The sequence below is a fragment of the Caloenas nicobarica genome, chromosome 3, assembly GCF_036013445.1.
Source record: "Caloenas nicobarica isolate bCalNic1 chromosome 3, bCalNic1.hap1, whole genome shotgun sequence".
NCBI lineage: Eukaryota > Metazoa > Chordata > Aves > Columbiformes > Columbidae > Caloenas > Caloenas nicobarica.
In genome coordinates, this window is record NC_088247.1 from 38,981,544 (window position 1) to 39,000,464 (window position 18,921).

At 38.7% G+C, this 18,921-nt stretch overlaps 1 protein-coding gene across 1 annotated transcript in view; it reads right to left on the bottom strand.

Annotated features, from left to right (window-relative positions):
• The window catches only part of RNGTT (RNA guanylyltransferase and 5'-phosphatase), a 181,805-nt gene extending 163,259 nt beyond the window's left edge, over window positions 1-18,546 (bottom strand). Inside the window, exons 1-5 of the mRNA XM_065630920.1 lie at window positions 18,444-18,546; window positions 11,129-11,238; window positions 5,667-5,770; window positions 5,436-5,524; window positions 1,865-1,940 (exon numbers count right to left, since the gene is read on the bottom strand). Coding sequence (XP_065486992.1) covers window positions 1,865-1,940; window positions 5,436-5,524; window positions 5,667-5,770; window positions 11,129-11,238; window positions 18,444-18,507 — 443 coding nt within the window. The 5' untranslated portion in view covers window positions 18,508-18,546. The remainder of the gene's footprint in view (window positions 1-1,864; window positions 1,941-5,435; window positions 5,525-5,666; window positions 5,771-11,128; window positions 11,239-18,443) is intronic.
• Between the last annotated feature and the right edge of the window lie 375 nt (window positions 18,547-18,921).

The window sequence follows — 18,921 nt, forward strand, 5'->3', positions numbered from 1 at the left end:
CACAATAAGGTCTCACCGGGGACTTCTCCAGGCTGAACAACCCCAACTTTCTCAGCCTGTCCTCATAGCAGAGCTGTTCCATCCCTCTGATCACCTTAGTGGCCTCTCTGGCCCCTCTCCAACAGGTCCATGTCTTTCCTGCACTGAAGGCTCCAGAGCTGGACGCATTACCATACAGATGGCAATGAAAGCCAAAAGAGTGAGCGCAGATTTCAAGCACAGAAACCTTAGCTGAAAGAAAACATATTTTGCAAGTTCTAGAAAGATCTTTGGGAAAAATGATGAGTTGCAAAAAAGAGAATAAAGTAAGGTTTCTGATTACTAGCTGTGGAGTTTTCAGTCTGGATGACCTTTCTTTAAACTACCTATAAAATACATCTGAGTATTCACAATACATCAGCAGCACTCCTATATCATATGCTTAAGGAATGAATATGGATGGATTTTTCAATCAGGAAAATCTTATTTCCTTATCGGCAAATAACAGAGCCTTATTTTAAAGAATGATACAGCAAACTGGATTTATCTTGATACAATGCTTAGCATTAACTACCAGCTTTCCAAAATTCATTCTTTTGTTGAGGACATTTTTCCCTACCAGGTGATATCTGGGTGTTCTGTTAAAATAATCTGATAGAGATGAACAAACTTGATACAATTAACTACCTGAACGATGGAGGAAAAAAAGAAAAGACATGGCTGTTAAGTTTTAAGGCTTTTCCCACAGAGGTTTGAAAATAAAGAGAGGCTGCGTAGAAGGAGTTTCAAATAGATTCAAAGTGCATTTCCTCTTCAGAACAAAGGACCAATTCTGAGTCTAATTATCGCATGCTGCTTTTAAATGGGTAGATTAGAAGCATACAAATTTGCCAGTTCATAGGAACAACTAGAATCATACTATGAAGATATTTTTATCTGTGTCTACTTCCTATACTCAGCTAAGATTCTGACAAGATTCAGCCACCCACTGCTAACGGTGTTCTGTCTCCATTACTCCGATGTCTTTATTCCAAGCTTACTAACAGACAACAATGACCTAGTTCTTTGCAAACAGCTTGCACATACAAACTAAGCACCAAATAAACTGTCCAGTCATAAAAAAATGCAGCAACAGGAGTAGAATTTCCTTCACTTAAAGGACTACACAAGAAATATCATCAGAACACTTAAGGGGCTTGTTAAGAAACATGCCTTGCATGGGACCCCATCAGCAAGGAAAGTGTTTCATGAATACTACCAAACATGCAGAAGTCGTGCCCACCAGCATGGACCAGGCAATTTTTTTTTTTTTACACTACTGATATTTGAAAAATATTGTTAGTCTTTATGAAGAACATTTTTAAAATCACAAAAAACCCAGGTGAGCCTGTACAGAAGCATGGTGTAGACTTTAATCAAACAACAAGCTGGAAACAAGGACTTTGTCTCCCTCAACCCTCGGAAGCAAGTACATCACTCTGCTGTTGCTGTAGCAAATCTCCTCAGAACTCTAGAAACCAGAAGAGCCTACATGCAAAACTACATGAAAGAGTAAGAGAAATAATATTTCAGGCATCTCTGAACACTATATTCTTACTCAAAATGTGGGACATGTCACAGGGAAGAGACACAATACAATAAAAGCCCCCACACAGCAGGTACCACTGACTTTTGACGTACCAGACCTGGAATGCTTGACTGAGACAGGTTAAACTACCAAGGGATTATATGAATAATGTCAATATAGATCGTTTGATCAGGATTAGTAGTCAGTTTTAAAATAACAGTGAATACATTAGGACAGCTGTCAAGACACTGAGTGAAACATACTGAAGATCCTTTGGTCACTCCCCACAAATCCCTCGGAATTAACATTCAAAGTTACCTCCAGTCCAACTTCTCGACCAAAAAGGCACAGATCAGAAATCCAGTTCTATTGAAACCATGCGTGCAATGGACACCTACACAAGACAAGAAAAGAGCATGATCGTTTGCAAGCAGTTTTAACAAATATGCTTTAATTTCTTAAGTGTGGTTTTGGATCCTTGTACCATCATCAGTAACATTAAAGAGTTATCTCTCTTCCTATCAAGGCAGTCCAGATCACGTAAGGCACATAAGCCTAAAAAACAATTTATTACATTCTTTCTGCAGATTATTAGCAACAAGAGCATAGGGCATTTCAGTTTATCGCAACTCAAGAGTACTATCTTTAATGCAACTGAAATATGGTTAACACAGTTAAGATTCAAAGTATTATTTTATGACTGCTCAAATGCTTATCAGAAAATAATACCATGAAATTCAATAATTGTGCTTTTAGTGGATTCAATGAGCATTACATTCATTTCACACCATCAGGCATAAAAATCATATCCTGCTTAGCCTACCTCAAACTTGAAAGCCGTGTCGATAGACCAAAATACTATTTCAAATTTGCTATTACCATCCTAAGACCAGACTTACTAATTCTGAAAAAAAAATATAAAAAGAAAACCATACAACAGTATAATCACCTTGAATTACTTATCTTTTTAATCTAAGAAAAAAATAATTAAATCTTCTATCTCTATTTTATTGACTTCATCCCCCAGTCAAAGAAGTGGAAGAGCTAAATTCATTGGAACTATCTATCTTTCAAGACAACAGCACCACCTAGTGATAAACAAACCAGCCTGAAAATTTGTGCTATTAAAAATGTTGCAAAGAATTCAGGTAAGATGTTGCCTCTTCCTCATACTGTATTTTAAATTATAAATATCAGAGTATTAAAGTTTCCACTAACACTAAATGCAGTTGTTCTTAATATTAATATATTTTTTCAGATGTGACCATGAAGCAAGTCACTTAAGCTTTTACTGATTTCCTTATTTCTCTACCATAGTCAAGTAAGTTTAAAAACAATTCACCTGATGCTTATTCAGACAAAATGTCCATATCTATCTTTTTTCTATATGCTCCCCTACACTGCAAGATTTTTTTTTCTTTCTTTTTTTTTTTTTTTTACAAGACTAGACTGATAAAAACTAGGAACTTCTTATGGGTAAACAAACATATACCAACTGTATCAGGGTTGGGCTTTATAGCCACCCCCCAAGCTTCCCTTCTTAATAAAGCAAGGCAAAAACTACTACAAATTTATTGGATTCATCCATTCTAACTATTTAATTATACTGAAAACTGCATAACTTGTATCAAATGAAATTATTTTTAGCTTCCTTATAGAATTTATTCCCAGCAATCATTTCTCCATTGTTTTCTGCTTAAGCAGAATTTTTGCATTTTGTTTCCCTAAGGTAGGCAGGCCTACTCTAGTCCTTCAAGCTGCAAACAAAGTTTCCGTCCTACGTTGTTCTAGTTGAATAGAAAATTTTGTTCGTTTATCATTCACATTTCAGTCTCTTTTCATACCTAATCTTGACACTGGAAATGAAATTATACACAATTGCTGTCAATAAATCCTGCAGCTGTTACTGCTACCCAGAAGGTTAAGTCAATAAGTTTATACACATGACAAAGATAAGAAGCATCTCAGCAATGAGACCACAGTGCAGCACTATCACTGCTGCTTTCGCTTTGATATAAATATCCTCCACAGCAGACACTGTGATCCTCTGTCAGAGTAAAAAGTGTCCAGAACCAGAAACAACTTTTCAGTAATTCATGGAAGGGAAATGGAAAAGCCCAACATTTCTCTTTTAGTGTGACAGCCTAAACCACAGGTTATTTAAAAGCTTATTCAACATGTTATTTTCTCCTTGGCTCTAATTGACTTTTTTTTCCATAGAGGTGAAACAGTCTAAATAACGGAAGAACATTCCAAAATTCACAGAGGTCAAAAAGTTAGTGACTCAAAACTAAAAATGGCATTTTAAAAGTTGAAATACTAGTTAAACGGGTTTGCTCTTTATAGGATATCACTGTGCTATCCATGTTCCATATAAATTGCTGACCACAACAATATTTGAAGTTTTGAAATATTGTTGAAGGACCAAGTGGAAGAACTGCTAAATGGGAGTGAAAAATGAGGAACTGCTAAATGAGAGTGAGTGGGATCAGTCATCAACAAGATTTCAAGTTCTGGTACAAGTTCTGAAATCTTGTTGACGACTGATCCCACTCACTCTCATTTAGCAGTTCCTCATTTTTCATATCCCATACTTGCATTACAGTTTACGGAAGGTAACATAGGTCTCAAATTAAAATTGCATTCTATGTGAAATAGATAAGAAAGTACCTAAAAGAAAATTACGTGGAAAAGTGTGTGCCCAAATTAAATATCTTGAGTCCCAGGGGTAAAAAAAAAAAAAAAAACAAACAACAACCACACGCAACCTCCACCAAGATTCTCAGTGTTAGCCTGTGACAGGACACGAAACAGGTACAAATTGAAATATAATACATTCTGTTTAAACGTGAGGAAAAATATATATATTGTAAGGGTGAGCAAACACTGGAATTGGTTGCCAGATGATGTCTCCAAGCTTGGAGATGGTCAAAACCCAAATGGGCCCAGTCCTGAGCAAGCTGCCTTAGCTGGCCCTGCTCTAAGGAAGAGCAGATGACCCGATGATTTCTGCAGGTTCCTTTCAGCAACCTCAACTATTGCACAGTTCTCTGATTTCTGCGTGAATTCTAAACTGTATGAACATACCAGTTTAGTTTACCAAGCTCTTATCAATGACACCTACACAAACAAATGTTCCAAGCACTCCTAAGTTGCAGAGACACTCAGACTCATGAAAGCTGCACAATTATCAAAGAGGCCTGAGGACAACACCCCTTCTGACTCTGCAAACTCAGCTGCAAACTAATTTCTTGACAGTCTGGAGATAGAGTTGAACATTAATATGCTTAACAGAAACCAGAATCAAATGGTTTTAACTAAAGCTGCTAGAAGCCACCCAAGTTAAACTGAGAACTCATTTTGCTCTGGGTTAAAAAAAAAAAAAAAAAAGTAAAAGATTCAAGTATTTACTGTGAGACAGTACATCACAAAGGAAAAACTAAGCCTTATATTTACTACCAGTTTCCAGCAATTAATTAGCTGCTTTGTGAGATTTGCTAAAGAATCTCTAATCATTCAGTTATCAAATATGACCTCAAGTAAGCCATACCATCAAATGCCAAAACAATACCTAAGCAATACATAACCTGCATTTGTATCAGCAGAAGTTCCAAAGACACAATGCAAGTATCACCTATTTGTAGACAATTCTTAAGCCTGCATATTTTTCCACATTAAGTGGAAATTGATGGATGCAGAAACATAGTAGTTTCTGTAAAAAACAGAAACATACTAGTTTCTGGAGTAAAAGCAATCAAATCTATACAGGCATAAACACTGTACTGAGGAAATTCCTTTGCTTAGGCTTTTAAGAATAAGAGACTCCAGTTATGAGTAAACATGAAATAAATTAACAGCAAAAATTAATGATGGATATAAGAAGACATACCTATAAGCTCTGAGGGATTCTTATCACTGAAGTGTTCACATACACGGATAAATGTTTCTGTATTCTCAGGTGTAGGGCACTCGCCATGCCTGAAAAACACAAAAACACACAGGTGAGGAGGCAGCTGGTGAAAAAAAGAAAAAAACCCACACACCACACATCACAATTAATTACTTCAGCATGATCTTTCAAATGAAAAGCTAAATATTAAAAAAAGTGCAGACAACTTACCCTTTACACTGGAGCTTTATATATTTAATCCCCTCTTTCTCTATATCATTCCTATCATAGAATCTAGTGGTGTTGGTCAAGTCTACCAGTAAACCCATTTTAACCTAAAAAAAAAAAAAGTAAACTTATATATGCGGTTCACATACCATTGCATAAATACTAAATACCTAATAACATCCAAATAAAACCAATAGCAGGCTACAAGTTTAAAAATTCTTAAATATTTAATTGGTTCATAAAATCTATATAAATTTGATTTTACCACCATTGCAGTCATCTGTGTTTCTTTGTGAAAGCTGAAGTCTAAATTAGCACTAGCCATCAATTCAAAAGCTTCGGTTTGTTCCCACCAACATTTCTAAACAACAAAAATCTGCTAACAGCACGAAATTATCTGGTAAAGAATTATTTTAACATGTTAAAAGACAAATAAGGTGCAATCAGGTGCTCTTATGCTTTAAGTTATTGAACACTGGCACAGTGGAAGTACCACAAGAAAAACTAACTACTGTGACTTATATACAAGTAAACTCTCAGGAAAAATAACTCAATTTACTCATCCATTAGAGTACAAAACAAACGAACATATTTTCAAGTTTAAAACAAGAATTCCCTTAAATTCTTAGAAACATTTTATTCAAAGCTAAAATGTAAAACAACTTGGAATCTTCAGAGATGCTGCCAGTAAGGTGATGGTTTCCATCACCCAGATGTTAGGACATACCCAAATTCAGGCTGCCTTGCCCACTCTACCCTAACATGTCCCTTTTTGCATGAACTTACTTCTTCAGTGTTTGGTTTTTGTAGCTGTAAAACAAGTCTTTTAAAGCAGCCTTGTGGAAGTTACTATGTTTTCAAAAAGCAAGATGGAAAGCTGAAGTTCCACTGGGTGGCATCCGGCACACAGAGAACATCATTAAAGTGCATCCTACTGATCCTTGGTCCAAGCAAAATTTCTACCAACCATAAACCTCCCAGCAGAACTGTGGAAAACCAGCTCACTAACACAGCCGTGCTACTGAAAGTATCCCTGGTTTTCCGCCTCACAAGTGCAAGTAATAGCTTTTGGTCAAAATGCTGAGTGTCACACTTTCAAGTGGGCTCCTCACCATGAAACCAGATGTCTTTTTAAAAGGCATTTGAAGAGTGGCAGTTTAGCAAAATCCCTATTCCATAGCTTTGTCTTTTTAAAAGATACAGCAATAGTGCACTTAAAAATACATTAACACTGAAGCATGTTAGGCATGCAAAACCATAAAAGAACACTGCATCTGCAATATATTTAAAACTCTAGCAATACTCATAAATGGGATTTTGATCAGGTTTTATTTACCTTACGGTCAACAGACCAGAAACAACTTAGCAGTGCAGTTGGAAGAATTACAAATTAAAACAATGCTTCCAGACAATTCAGAAAAGATAAGCTCCAATTATAACTGGAATACAGTTCAAAACCAGCTGCTTCACATGGATATGTTGTTCAGTAGACCCCAAAGGCAAATTTCCAGTTTTCTACAGAGCTAGTTATCCACGGTATAGAAAGCTCTGATTATATACTTTCATAGTACTTCTATACTTTGATAATACTTTTATTTATCAGATATTAAAAAGCACCATAATGTTATGTCATCAGCATTAAGCGTTCATAGTAGTAATACCTAAATCAGTTCTGAATTTCTCCTTGTTTATTTCAACTTTGTATATTTTATTCAGAATGCTTTATTTACTTTTATTACTGTGTTTTGCAGAAATACAAGCTACTTCAGTAGAGGTCCACCTGAAAACAATGTTACACCATCTGAAACTTCAAATATTAAGTGAGTATCTTGTGAAGTGACACTGCTCTTCACACATTTCATAGGGCAGTAAACCAACTAGGCATCTGGTATAATTCAGCCAAAGCTATCAAAGCATGTATGGCATACAGAGTGTATAAGGTCTGAAAGCAGTTTCTTTGCTTTACAGAAAGCATCAATATTTCCTCTCTCAGTTCATGGGATTAGCTGCACATAACACGCTACAATTTAGAGAGTGCAAGGCAAAAGAAAAGGATAAAGAAATTTAAAAGAAGTGGAGGGGGATAATGTAACATATTGAAGTATACAATTAGGATATTCCAAAAATCCATGCAAAAAAACCTGGTACCACAAGAATCGAAAAATTTCAGTCCCTGAACTGCAGTTATACTGTGCTTGCCCTGACCAACCACGATTCTCACCTATAGAACAGATCCTAGTATATGTACATTCACCACACAGGTGCTTTGCTCTGCTCCAAAACCCTCACATCACACCAGTCATCACGGTCATCCTCTCAAGTCATGCTCTCAAAAGTTTGCTCGTAGAAAGTTCTTAACAGGACTTGATTTTTGAAAGACTATCTTAGCTAAAATAGATAGTCACTCACTAGAAAAAACTGTTTTTCCAGCCAATGTTTTGCATGAATCACATCTTTCAGTCCACCACGCCCAGCCATTTGCGAATGACACAGCTTTGGAAGAAAGAATAATTTCAAATCATTGAGCAACTTCTCACTAAATCATACATTTACTTCTTACAAGGACTGTTGCAACACTACAGTCTTAGACACCACATTGAAACACAATTGAAACTAGTTATTTTTCTTTCTTCTAATTGTAAAAGATGACTGGATAGAAGGAAAAAAAAATGTGATAGCTTGAAATTCTCATCTTCCACATACAACTAGTACCATGATCTTCATGGTACCTCCCATTGTGCTCACACTTATTTTGGCCCAGCTCTCCAGGTCTTCCTATGGTTATGAGCCTTCCCCCCTGGCCTCTCACATTTCAGCTATTAAAGCCACAGGCATGTGCTCTTCTGCTGCTGTGCAATTGAATGGGCTTCACTGGATTCCCCTTGTATGACCCCAGAAGTTTCTCATTAGACATTGGAACTTGAAAACATCCTCCCCAGGAGTGTGAGAGCATACTACAATATGCTGAATTCTCTCCACAGACTTTTTTTCTTGCATTTCTTATTTGAGGAAAATAGTTTAAATCAGTGATTGAATTTACCTGCGAAAACAATAATGTGGCCGAGAAATTATAACTAGTTTTCCTAATAAGAATATCGTAATTTGAGTGTACTAATTGCCCAAACATTATTTTGAGTTAACTAATGTTCCAGCTCTTCATAACAGAAATAAAACTACCTTTTATAAAGCATAAACAGTACTAACCTACCTACTCAAGAAATAAATTAAAACAAAAAAAAATTATTCATACTGTCGCCAGTTGGTCCTGCATTTTTTTTTTATGAGACCATTAAGATACTACGTCAATATTGGCAATCAGAAGAAAAACAGGGTTACTATCCCTTACCAAATCAGTTTCTACCATTCAGATTTTCAGCAACCAGCACCATGAGAAAAAGGAATCACACAGAAGTTTGTTAGAGAAATTTCCTCCCAGATAGACGTTGCCTTAAATGCTGAACTGGTATCTTCAAAAATCTGTGGTAGCAGCAATATCTCAATATTAACGAAATCCAGATCTTAAAGTTCCTGCTGAAGCCTCTTATTTGGGAGGCAAATTCTACGGACTTAAGTAATAACCAGGTTTCAGAAGCGATTCATTCTGCAAAGTATTAGCAGTAGAGCACACAGCAGTAAAATGATGGGAACCACGCACAATGAGCAGCTTTTGCTTTGGAAAAATCCACTTTTCAAGGTCTCTTCAATTGCACATTCATCTTAGGCCAGATTATTGGTAAACTGCTGATCTACAAATACAGCACTCCAGTAACTCACTGCATGTCTCCAAAAAGAAAAAATAATATGTTTTCAAATAGCAAACATTTGGCAACCATACCAGGGTTCAAGACAATGTAGCAGACTTGATAAGAGCAGAGAGTTTGAGAGAAATCATTTGTTAACCAAAATTACAGAAACGTAAGTAGGGATCCTCATGCAAGTAGCTGTACTATCAGATTCTTATCATCTGACGTCACTCAAGATATTTTGAATTTGTAGCATTGCAATACAGCTGACTGACATGCCCAGTGAAAAGGCTATGAAGGCTCAAAAAGATTTCTTTATGGGTGACAAATCGCTAGAAGCAAATAGTCGAAAATTCTGAGTAAGTCTCTGAAGTTGTCTGTAACTTTAAAATATACGCAGAACTTTAAATTACTTCAAAGCGTGAATAACATTGGGTTTGGAAAATTTCTAGGTATGTCCATTAAAGCCAGCCAAAGTAAAAAAAACCATAACACATAAAAGAAGAACTCTAGTAGAATTTGTATGCATAGATCCAAGAATTCAAACAAGAAAAATTCTACCAGTGCAAGCATCTGAGAACAGGCACATATGCTTCACTGATAGTTTCTTATCACATCAGCCCACAGGTACCTCTGCCACTGCTAACACTGAGTAGCTCACCATCTACTTCATACCTAAGCCTAAATAAGATTCATAAATGAAGATTTCCATATTTTAGACAACTGATTCTTCAGATGTTTAAGGTCTGATATTGTTAAACAAGCTCAGAATTATTTTAACTTAGATCAATAGCCAAAAAGAAAAAACAAACACACACAAATAATGTCACTAGCATGATTAGTTTTATAAAATACATGGTCAAAAAAACGTGCTAATCTTCTATATAATGGTTTAATAAACAGATTAAAAGAATTAGGTTGCAGGTCTTTCTTTGTCTGGGAGGTTCAAAATCCCATTTCCCATATCTCCTGATGCACTGGACTGGGCACAACACTCCACAGACCTCTACATGACAGGAAAGGCTGAAAAGGTCCCAGTCCCCACCTGTATTGTCAAAGTTGTGCCGCGGTGCAGAACAAGGTGCAAGTTGAAGTAGACAGACAGAAATGGGCTAAATAGATAGTGAAGAAATACAACAGAGCATAACTCTGCCTGGGTCCCAATCCACGCTCCTAACATTTTTCCCTATTTATGCATTTTTTTTTCACTAAGAAGTTACTGGATGAAATCCATAAATGGTTTTCTACCATATTTAGGTATGACTGGTTAGTTACCATAAAGCACTCTAGGCATCAAAAGAAGAAAATTATACATTGAAACTACAGAAGAGTTCTATGAAATTCTCCTTTCACTTTTAAATGCTTACACTCCTATAAGCAAAATTGCAACTTAATATATCCATTTGTAAAACTACAAACTCAGATTATCTGGATTTTGACAATGACACCTCTCTAAGATACAAGTAATAACAGAGTGAGATTCTTGCTGCTAATAAAGTAAATGAGCTGGATGATTTTGCACAATTCTTGCATATACAAAAGTACTTTTGGATATTTAGGAGTTGCAGAGACAACCTGAAAATGGGAAAAAAAAAAAAAAAAATCTGTACAGATATCCCAAAGGAAGCCACCGGCCACTCGTTTCTTAAATCTGAAAAGTAACATGTGAATAAGCATTTATAATAAAAGTAATGTTTCAATTAATAGAAAATGTAACTTTACCTTCAGACTCTTTAAGTAGTTGGATAACATACTCGGGTGAAAACGATTTTCTTCAGCAACCTGTTCATCATATCTTGGTCCTAACATTGTCTTCAAAGGTAAAAACTTCCCTATGAAAGATAATCAAATTTTGCAGTATTTTATGTATACTCGTGTATACGTACACTTACAACTTAACGACTTCAAAGCAACATGCTGAGCACATTTAGAGGTTCAATGAAAAATAATCATAGGAAAGTATCATTAACAGTTGAATTGGAATATTTTTTTAGTTATGAGTTATCAGAATTCACAAGTTTATAAGTTTAAAGGAAATACAGGTCAGTTGATCTAAAAGTAATTTAACATTTTTAGCTAGCTTTTAGTGTGATTTAAGCTGCAGAGTTAAAGTGCACAACAGAATAGAGAAAATTTAAATTCGATACAGGTAAAACCACGAAAATAGCATTTTAAACAACAGTTTGCTACCCAAGCATGTAAATATCAGCTGTGATTAACTGCAAACATGAAACGCAGTTTAAAAAAAAAAAAAAAAATCACTGAAAAAAAAATGCATTTGGTCCAGAACAGTTATGCACTACAGATCTTTCTAAAGTGCTTATCAGAAGAGTTCTGAAGGAAGGTTCAACTTTCCCTCCAAACCACAACACCTATGTGAGGTTCAGACACCAGGGAAGTTACAAAACCACAACAAAAACTTGACTGGAATTGGTACTTCCTGGACTATTTCCATCACTCCCTAGAAACCCCAAATTTTTAAAATATTGATTATATGTTTCACCCATCACATCCACCACAGAACATCCAAAATAATCTCATTAGAAATCTCCAGCTCGCTCTTTCCGAGCCCAGCAAGCTGCAGGCGTGCCCCTCCGAGTGCAGCGGGAAGAGGTGTCTGAGCGGCAGGCTCTGACTGACCCCACCGCTCTGCCCGCACCTCCAAACCCACAAGAACTCAGAGCCCAGGTCACGGCCACCACGGTCACCATGGCCACCCAGGAAGCAGCACATCTCCTCTCGCCCCACCTGGGACCCTGCGCGGCTGGGAGCTGCGGAAAATGAATTCAAATCGATAGTAATAAGAAAAAGACGTGGCGTATCTGCCCAGCCACACAGAGGTTAATAATATGGGCAGGGGGTGAAACTGGGAGCATTTCTAAGTATCTATCAAAATATTTAAATTAATTATATCCCAAGAGGATACCAAAAAATTATTGCCCCAGAACTTTCCTTCTTCTCTTGTGTCTGGTTTTTTTTTTGGTTTTGTTTTTTTAAACTACCTCCATTCTGTTGAAAAGACAGCCCTTCTAAAACCAAAGGAAATGCAACCATGTAATTATATGGCACAGAAGAGCAGCAGAAATGGGGGTTTAATGCAGAAAGAACTCCAAATTGGAGCACCAGACACAAACCTTCCAGGAATGAAAGTGCTGCTAGATCAGGATGTAGAATTATATTTCTAAAATACTTCTAATAGCAGTTAGCCTACTTATTTCATAGAGGAGAAAAAAAAAAAGAAAATAATGGTCTATTCTATATACTTTTTTTTTCACTTCAGTAACTTTTAAAAATCTTTTCCTATTTAGAAACACAAAAACTCACACAATATTTCGAACTAAGAAAAAACACCACCTTTCTACACTATTCCTTAAATCACCTGCTACATCTGTTCGGCGGTGTAATGTAAAGTAACAGCCACCAACCACTAGTCTTTACACATATTTAAATGTTCAGGTTCAGATCACCAAGTGAATCAGCACACCCAGCACTAATCCTAAAAAATTATTCTAAATTACTCAGGAAAACACTGCTTTCTCATCAAGACAGAGCATTTCCTCATAATAAAAGAAACAAAATAGTCTTGTTTTCAGCAAAACAAAACCACATGGAATGAAAAGATGTTAAAACACCCATTGTATTCAGCTAGAAATCAAGTTTTGAGAGAGAAGCTCACTGATCTTTGTAAAAACAGAAAAATGCATGCCATTTTCACTAAATGAATGCTGCTAAGAGGTTTCTCTATACAATACATTGAAGCTCATTGAGTTCTCTGTAGCCTTAAATTCTATCAAAACACCTTACATAATCTCAAATAAGAATTTAACCTTTAGGAAAGAGACATTACAAACCACAGAAGATATAGTTATGGAAACAGACTGCCGGTTCAATGTTAATCTGCAACATGAGAAACACCCTCACTGTTATGCTTGCCTGAGACCATTCCAACCCTTATAACTAAGAGGAAAGATATTCAGTCGTAGAGTCAACATACATATTGAGTGGTATTAAATTTATAGTCTACTTTAAATTCAGCTTATTTGACTGTTTGAAAAACTCCTAACTTCACTCTCCTGCCCTCTGCCTTTTCATTCTACCAGTTACACGTGCCCCTCCCTGGTGAGGGCTACCTACATTTCTTCATTTCTACCCTAATTTTCTTTCTTCTTTGTGTTCCCTGTCACCCTCAGCACTGTCATTCAGCCTCTCTCACTCACTATTAACCCTTATACACTAACTCGTAATCTTCCTCTGTACAGGCTGATTATGCAAATCCTAATTTTGGATATCTCAATGCAAACCCCTACCAGTGCCATAAGTTTTGCAAAACACCAAGCATGCTTGAAAGTGTTTTAATTAACCTTGTCACTTGTGCTGCCCATCCTAATACATCCACTCACCCATTACAGAACATGAATAATGTACCTAAACTTTTCCTAGCCAAGGCATTCAATTAAGAAAAGGAGCTGCATTGACAAAAGGAAATGGATACACTGCAAAACTACCGTCCTTTACAAGATGCTGGGAAAAGAGAATAGAGTTGGAAAACAGTGCCTGGAGGTTAAGATGGTTTCCTGTAGCATCTGATTAGAGACTGTACAATCGCACTGAAGGCTCTCCTGCTCTCCAGCCTCCAGAACAGAATGAACAGGTTCACTGTCTCCTCAGTAGTGGACCTGGGTTTAGTGGTTGATTTTCACTCCAATTTCCTTCTGAGCAACCATAATACCTTCCTGTTCATCACCAGGGAAGGACAGGCAAAGTAGTCCAGTCAGCACTCCCTGCAGCACTTGAACGCCTTTACACAGATCTGGAAGTGATGAGTATTTTAATAGAGACCATGTACTGTCACTTCGTAAAGTACTAAGACCCAGATCTTTGGAAATATTTAGGTGACCAACTTCTACAAATTGCAGATTGGTGGTATCATTGAGAAACAGATCTTACACAGCAGCAAAGGAGCTGCCTGTCAAGGTTAGAAGAGAGCAGTGAAGGCATGTAATTTGCTTCCAATTTAGGGAAATTTTGTAATCAAGTTATGAAAACAACGGCTCTGGGGGTTTTTTGGTTTGGTTGTTGGGTTTTTTCCCCCCTTCGGTGTTTGTTTTTTAATAAGTTAAATTTATCTGCAATATAATCTCACATTACGTTTCTGCAGTAAGCAATATCTTCCTAATTTACGTTATTGTGTTTTTCTAAACTGTGACTACTACACATATATTAAAGCTCTTGAATACAATCTCAGATCATGTTCCTCTTCTAACAGAAAACAACATTTCCCTATCTGGCAAATTTCCTATTTGATCTTTGTACAGAAGCTTGAAAATCCTTGATCCCAGTGTACATGTAAGCCCCTTCCAGGCAAGTGCCATTAAGCTACAGAAAATCTAAGCTTTAATTCTAAGAAAAGTTTCTAACCCTTCTGAGTAATATGGGCAAGCATAAATGAGGCAGTAGCTGCAATCTCTGCTATAGTTTTGCCCTACAACTTACGCTAAAGAAGTGTTGTAGTACAAACTGACTGCAATTCAACTTAAGCCTCTGTGCAGAAGCATTTGAAAATTAAATAACTGTTTCTTTATGTTGAACTATAAGATCTGACAGTAACCAGGTGATGTTTTACACAGACATCAAAGCATCTCAAGTCGTTAGTATATCTAAACTAAATTATTATAATAATTGTAACTCCTCTATCAAATTTTCAAATTAACTTCAACATGTTACTTGAAACTTGACACTTGAAGATTACCATCTTCCACAATTAAGTTCAAATTTGTCAAATAGGTTTGGAAAGTGGCTATTAAAAACCATTTTCCAAATCAGTTACCTGTATAATAGACGGTATTTCTTTAGGTTGAAAAATGGGTAAAAACTCTAAAAAAATATTCCAGTATGTCAGAACATAGACATCAAGTGGATAAATCTGAGAGAAATCAAAGTGAACAACATAAGACTTCGAATTTCCCACATATACATGCTCAAATTTTGGCACATTTATCTTTTCTTAAAACTTTAATTCTAGAGCACACCAGTGAAAAAGCTACCTTTAATTATCAACTCCATACATGAATGTGGCCTTTAATTATTTATGACAATGACATGTTTAGATTGAGCATTGATTAGGAAGGCTAGACTGTTTAAAGTGACCAAGATTAAGAAAGGGAAATTCGAATAAGACAAAATAGTCAAACGTACAAGTTAAAAAAAAAAAAAAAGGAACAGTCTTCTGTGTCAAGAACAGCTATGCTGGGTCAAAGCACACATTTCACCTGGTATCTCATCACCAAAATCGGTGAATAACAGATGCCTAGGGAAGAGTGTAAGACCATGACAATGGAAATCCATCATCAGATTATCCTCCCCAACTACAACAAGCTGTAGCTCAGCACCTTCCTGAGTCAGAGGTATTACTCTTCGATTTAAGGTGCTCTCTCTATAGCCACTCGCAACATGAATGTTTTAAATAGTATCTTACCCTTCCGCACGACAGATATGTCTACAACAGGGTTAACTAACATGAATCAGTAGAAGAAGACTGAAAGACACTGCTGAGACACTTCTCATGTCTTTTCTTCAATACCTTGCTAGCAGCCTCCACTGCAAAACCAAAACGGACTGGGTTTTCAGGGGTTATGAGAAGTAGGTACCTGCAGAGATGGCCATGCCAAGGCGGTACAGCTGAAGCAGCCTGATCACTTCAGATCTACGCATTCAGAGAAAGCTCTTTTCGTCAAGTACATGACTGAGGTACCGCCACAACGCAATAAATGTGAAAATGTTCCATTCTGAAGAACTGCTGTACCATAAAACCAGAAACTGGCAGAAAAACATCAATATTTAAAGTAAACTGGGAAATAATTGGAGGCAGATCAATTTACCTCATTTAGAATGAAGAGTCCTGTTCATCTGATTGAACCCAGTCTCACCAACAGAAGAGCTCCAAACCTCACTAGTACTTGTATTTGAGGTCACCTAGAAATTCTAGATGCCACAATCATAAGACAAGAAGGTCATGACCAAACACTTCATGAATACTAGTCCGCAGAAGCCAAAGAAACCTTGCTCAGCAACTTTACTACTATGACACTATCAGATGGGATAAACTCATGCACAGATGATTGAAATTCTAATTAAAACTAGAATAAAACACATCTGGGAGACAGTACTAACATAAATAAACTCTAAAAATTATCTTTTTATGTATTTGAATGTAAAATAACAAAAAACAGAGAGAAGACTGAAGGTGTACTATGACTTTCAGTAAGTTGTACACACTAAAAAACTCAAAAATACAGGGAACTAATATCAGAATATATTACAATAAAGCCACCAAAGAAAAGAACCAAGCATTTTCCTTTTCAGTGTGCAGTAGCTTCTTGTGCATGATCACACTGAATGGAAAAGAACCACCTTGCAGTTACTGAATAAACAAACACACAAGCAGTGATGGCACAGCACATGACATGCTGATGACCTGCATTCTTGCTTAGTCTATGTTGCTATTTTTGAGAAGCCATGCCTTAAAAGCCAGACCAACAAACAAAAGTGACAACTTCTAGAGATCAAGGACTTGCTGAGAAGAAGAACAAAGAATAGTCACAAGTCTATTTTTGTCGTGGTCAAAGGCTAACAACTTAGGCTATCATATCTCTTATTCGATACAAAGCAATGCATTTTCCAGACATCAGGAAAAACAGATAATGGAGATGAGAAATATGACAATGCTGTTACTTGAGTCAAGTTCAGAGAAATATAAGGAACTTGGGGGAAACTAGTAACCAAAAAAATGAACAATTGAAATTAAATGCTGGTAAATGCCAAATAACGCATATAGATGGGAAGATTAAGCCCGAGATGTCTCTCCACATTCTAAATAAGCCTGTAAGCAGTCATCAGTGTCTTCAGTTCCACAACCGCCAATAAAAAAAACATAAGAAGATGATGTGGAAATGTGGGACAGAAAAACACCGAAGTTTTAACTATTAAGCAAAGCACAGCACACTGCCATCTAGAACAGCACACTGAGTAGCAAGTGCTGTGTTGTTAAAAAATAGCTTTATATTATCACAGATAGGAAGATGAAAGGAGTGAAAACTAGAGAGTATTGTGGAAAAAAAAAATGGAGGTCGGAACTGCTTACCTTATAAAGGAAAGAACTTATTGAGACTATTGAAAAGAGCAAAGTTTGTTTATCTCATACCAGGCAGCAGTGACAACATCCATCTGAAATCAGTATGGTAGTTAACTCACAATCAAAAAAAGTGTGTTTACATGATACCTAATTCACTGCCACTAGATGCCAGCAAGACTAGATACCTAGCAAGAATCGACACAGACAGCGTGTTACAGGTAAGAATATCTAAGATGACAGGAATCACTGACAAATCCTAAAACACACAGAAAACTTAGGAACGCTTAAACTCATCCTCCAGCTAAACAGCTTAGGAACAAACATGCCAGTGCCTGACAGGTCACTGTCAGCCCAGCAACGGATCAACACTGAGAAACACCGGAGTCTTCAGGAGAAAAAAACCAAAACCCACGAGGCAGAGGCTGCCCAGGGACTCGTCAGGGCTGAGCTTTGCTCCTGCACGCCCGGCTGCCGTCCCTCATCAGACGTGACAGACGGAAAAAGTTTTAGTCCTAAACGTAACCAGTGCGAAGTCGGAGCCCAGCAGCGCGGCGGCCGGCGGCGGGGGAGGCCGGGGCCCCTGTGAGGGAGCCGGGGCGAATCGGGTTCAGGGGCTGCGCTGCCCGAAGGGAGGGCGAGCCCCCGGTGAAGGCAAAGCCCCGCTGCCGGCCGAGCTTCGGGGCAACAGCCGCCCCAAGGGAGGCGGCTCCGGGGCAAACACCAGCCCAGGGCCCTCAGTGAGGAACGACCGCCCGGCGCCCCCGCTCCAGCCCCGGGACAAAGAGCCCCGGCCGGGCCGGAGGGCGAGGGGCCGCGGCGGCGCTGAGGAGCAGGGGGGTGGCGGGCCGGGCCGGGCGGGCGGGCAGGAGAGCGGAGGGGCTGGGCAGGACCGGGCCGGGCGCTCACCTGCCACGGGCTGCCCCCTCCTGGGACAGTGGAGCCAGCGCGGCGGGATCTTGTTGTAGGACATGGCGGGGCCCGGGCGGCCGCTGCCCGCCCGCGGGGGGGAGGGACGGGACGAGGGACGGGACGGGGCGCGGGCTGGGGCGGGCGCGGCCCCGGGGCGCTCAGCGGCGCCGGCGGCCCCTGGCCCGCGGCGCCTTCATTCAGACCCAGCTCCGCCTCAGCCGCCGCCGGCCCACACTGCACCGCGCCGGCCGCGCCGCTTCCCCTTCCGGGTCGGCGCCTGGTGTTCGGCGCGGCGGGGCCGGGGAGTCCCGGGGAACAGCGGGCGAGGCCGCACCGGGGCTGCGGGAGGGGCCCTGCGGCGGGCCTGAGGCCGCGGCGCCTGTCACTCCTTGGGGAGGTGGCGGGAAAGGCGGGGAGAGCGAAAGGGAGCGCTGCGCTGTGCTGTGCCGGGCTGTGCAGCGGCACAAGGCCGAGG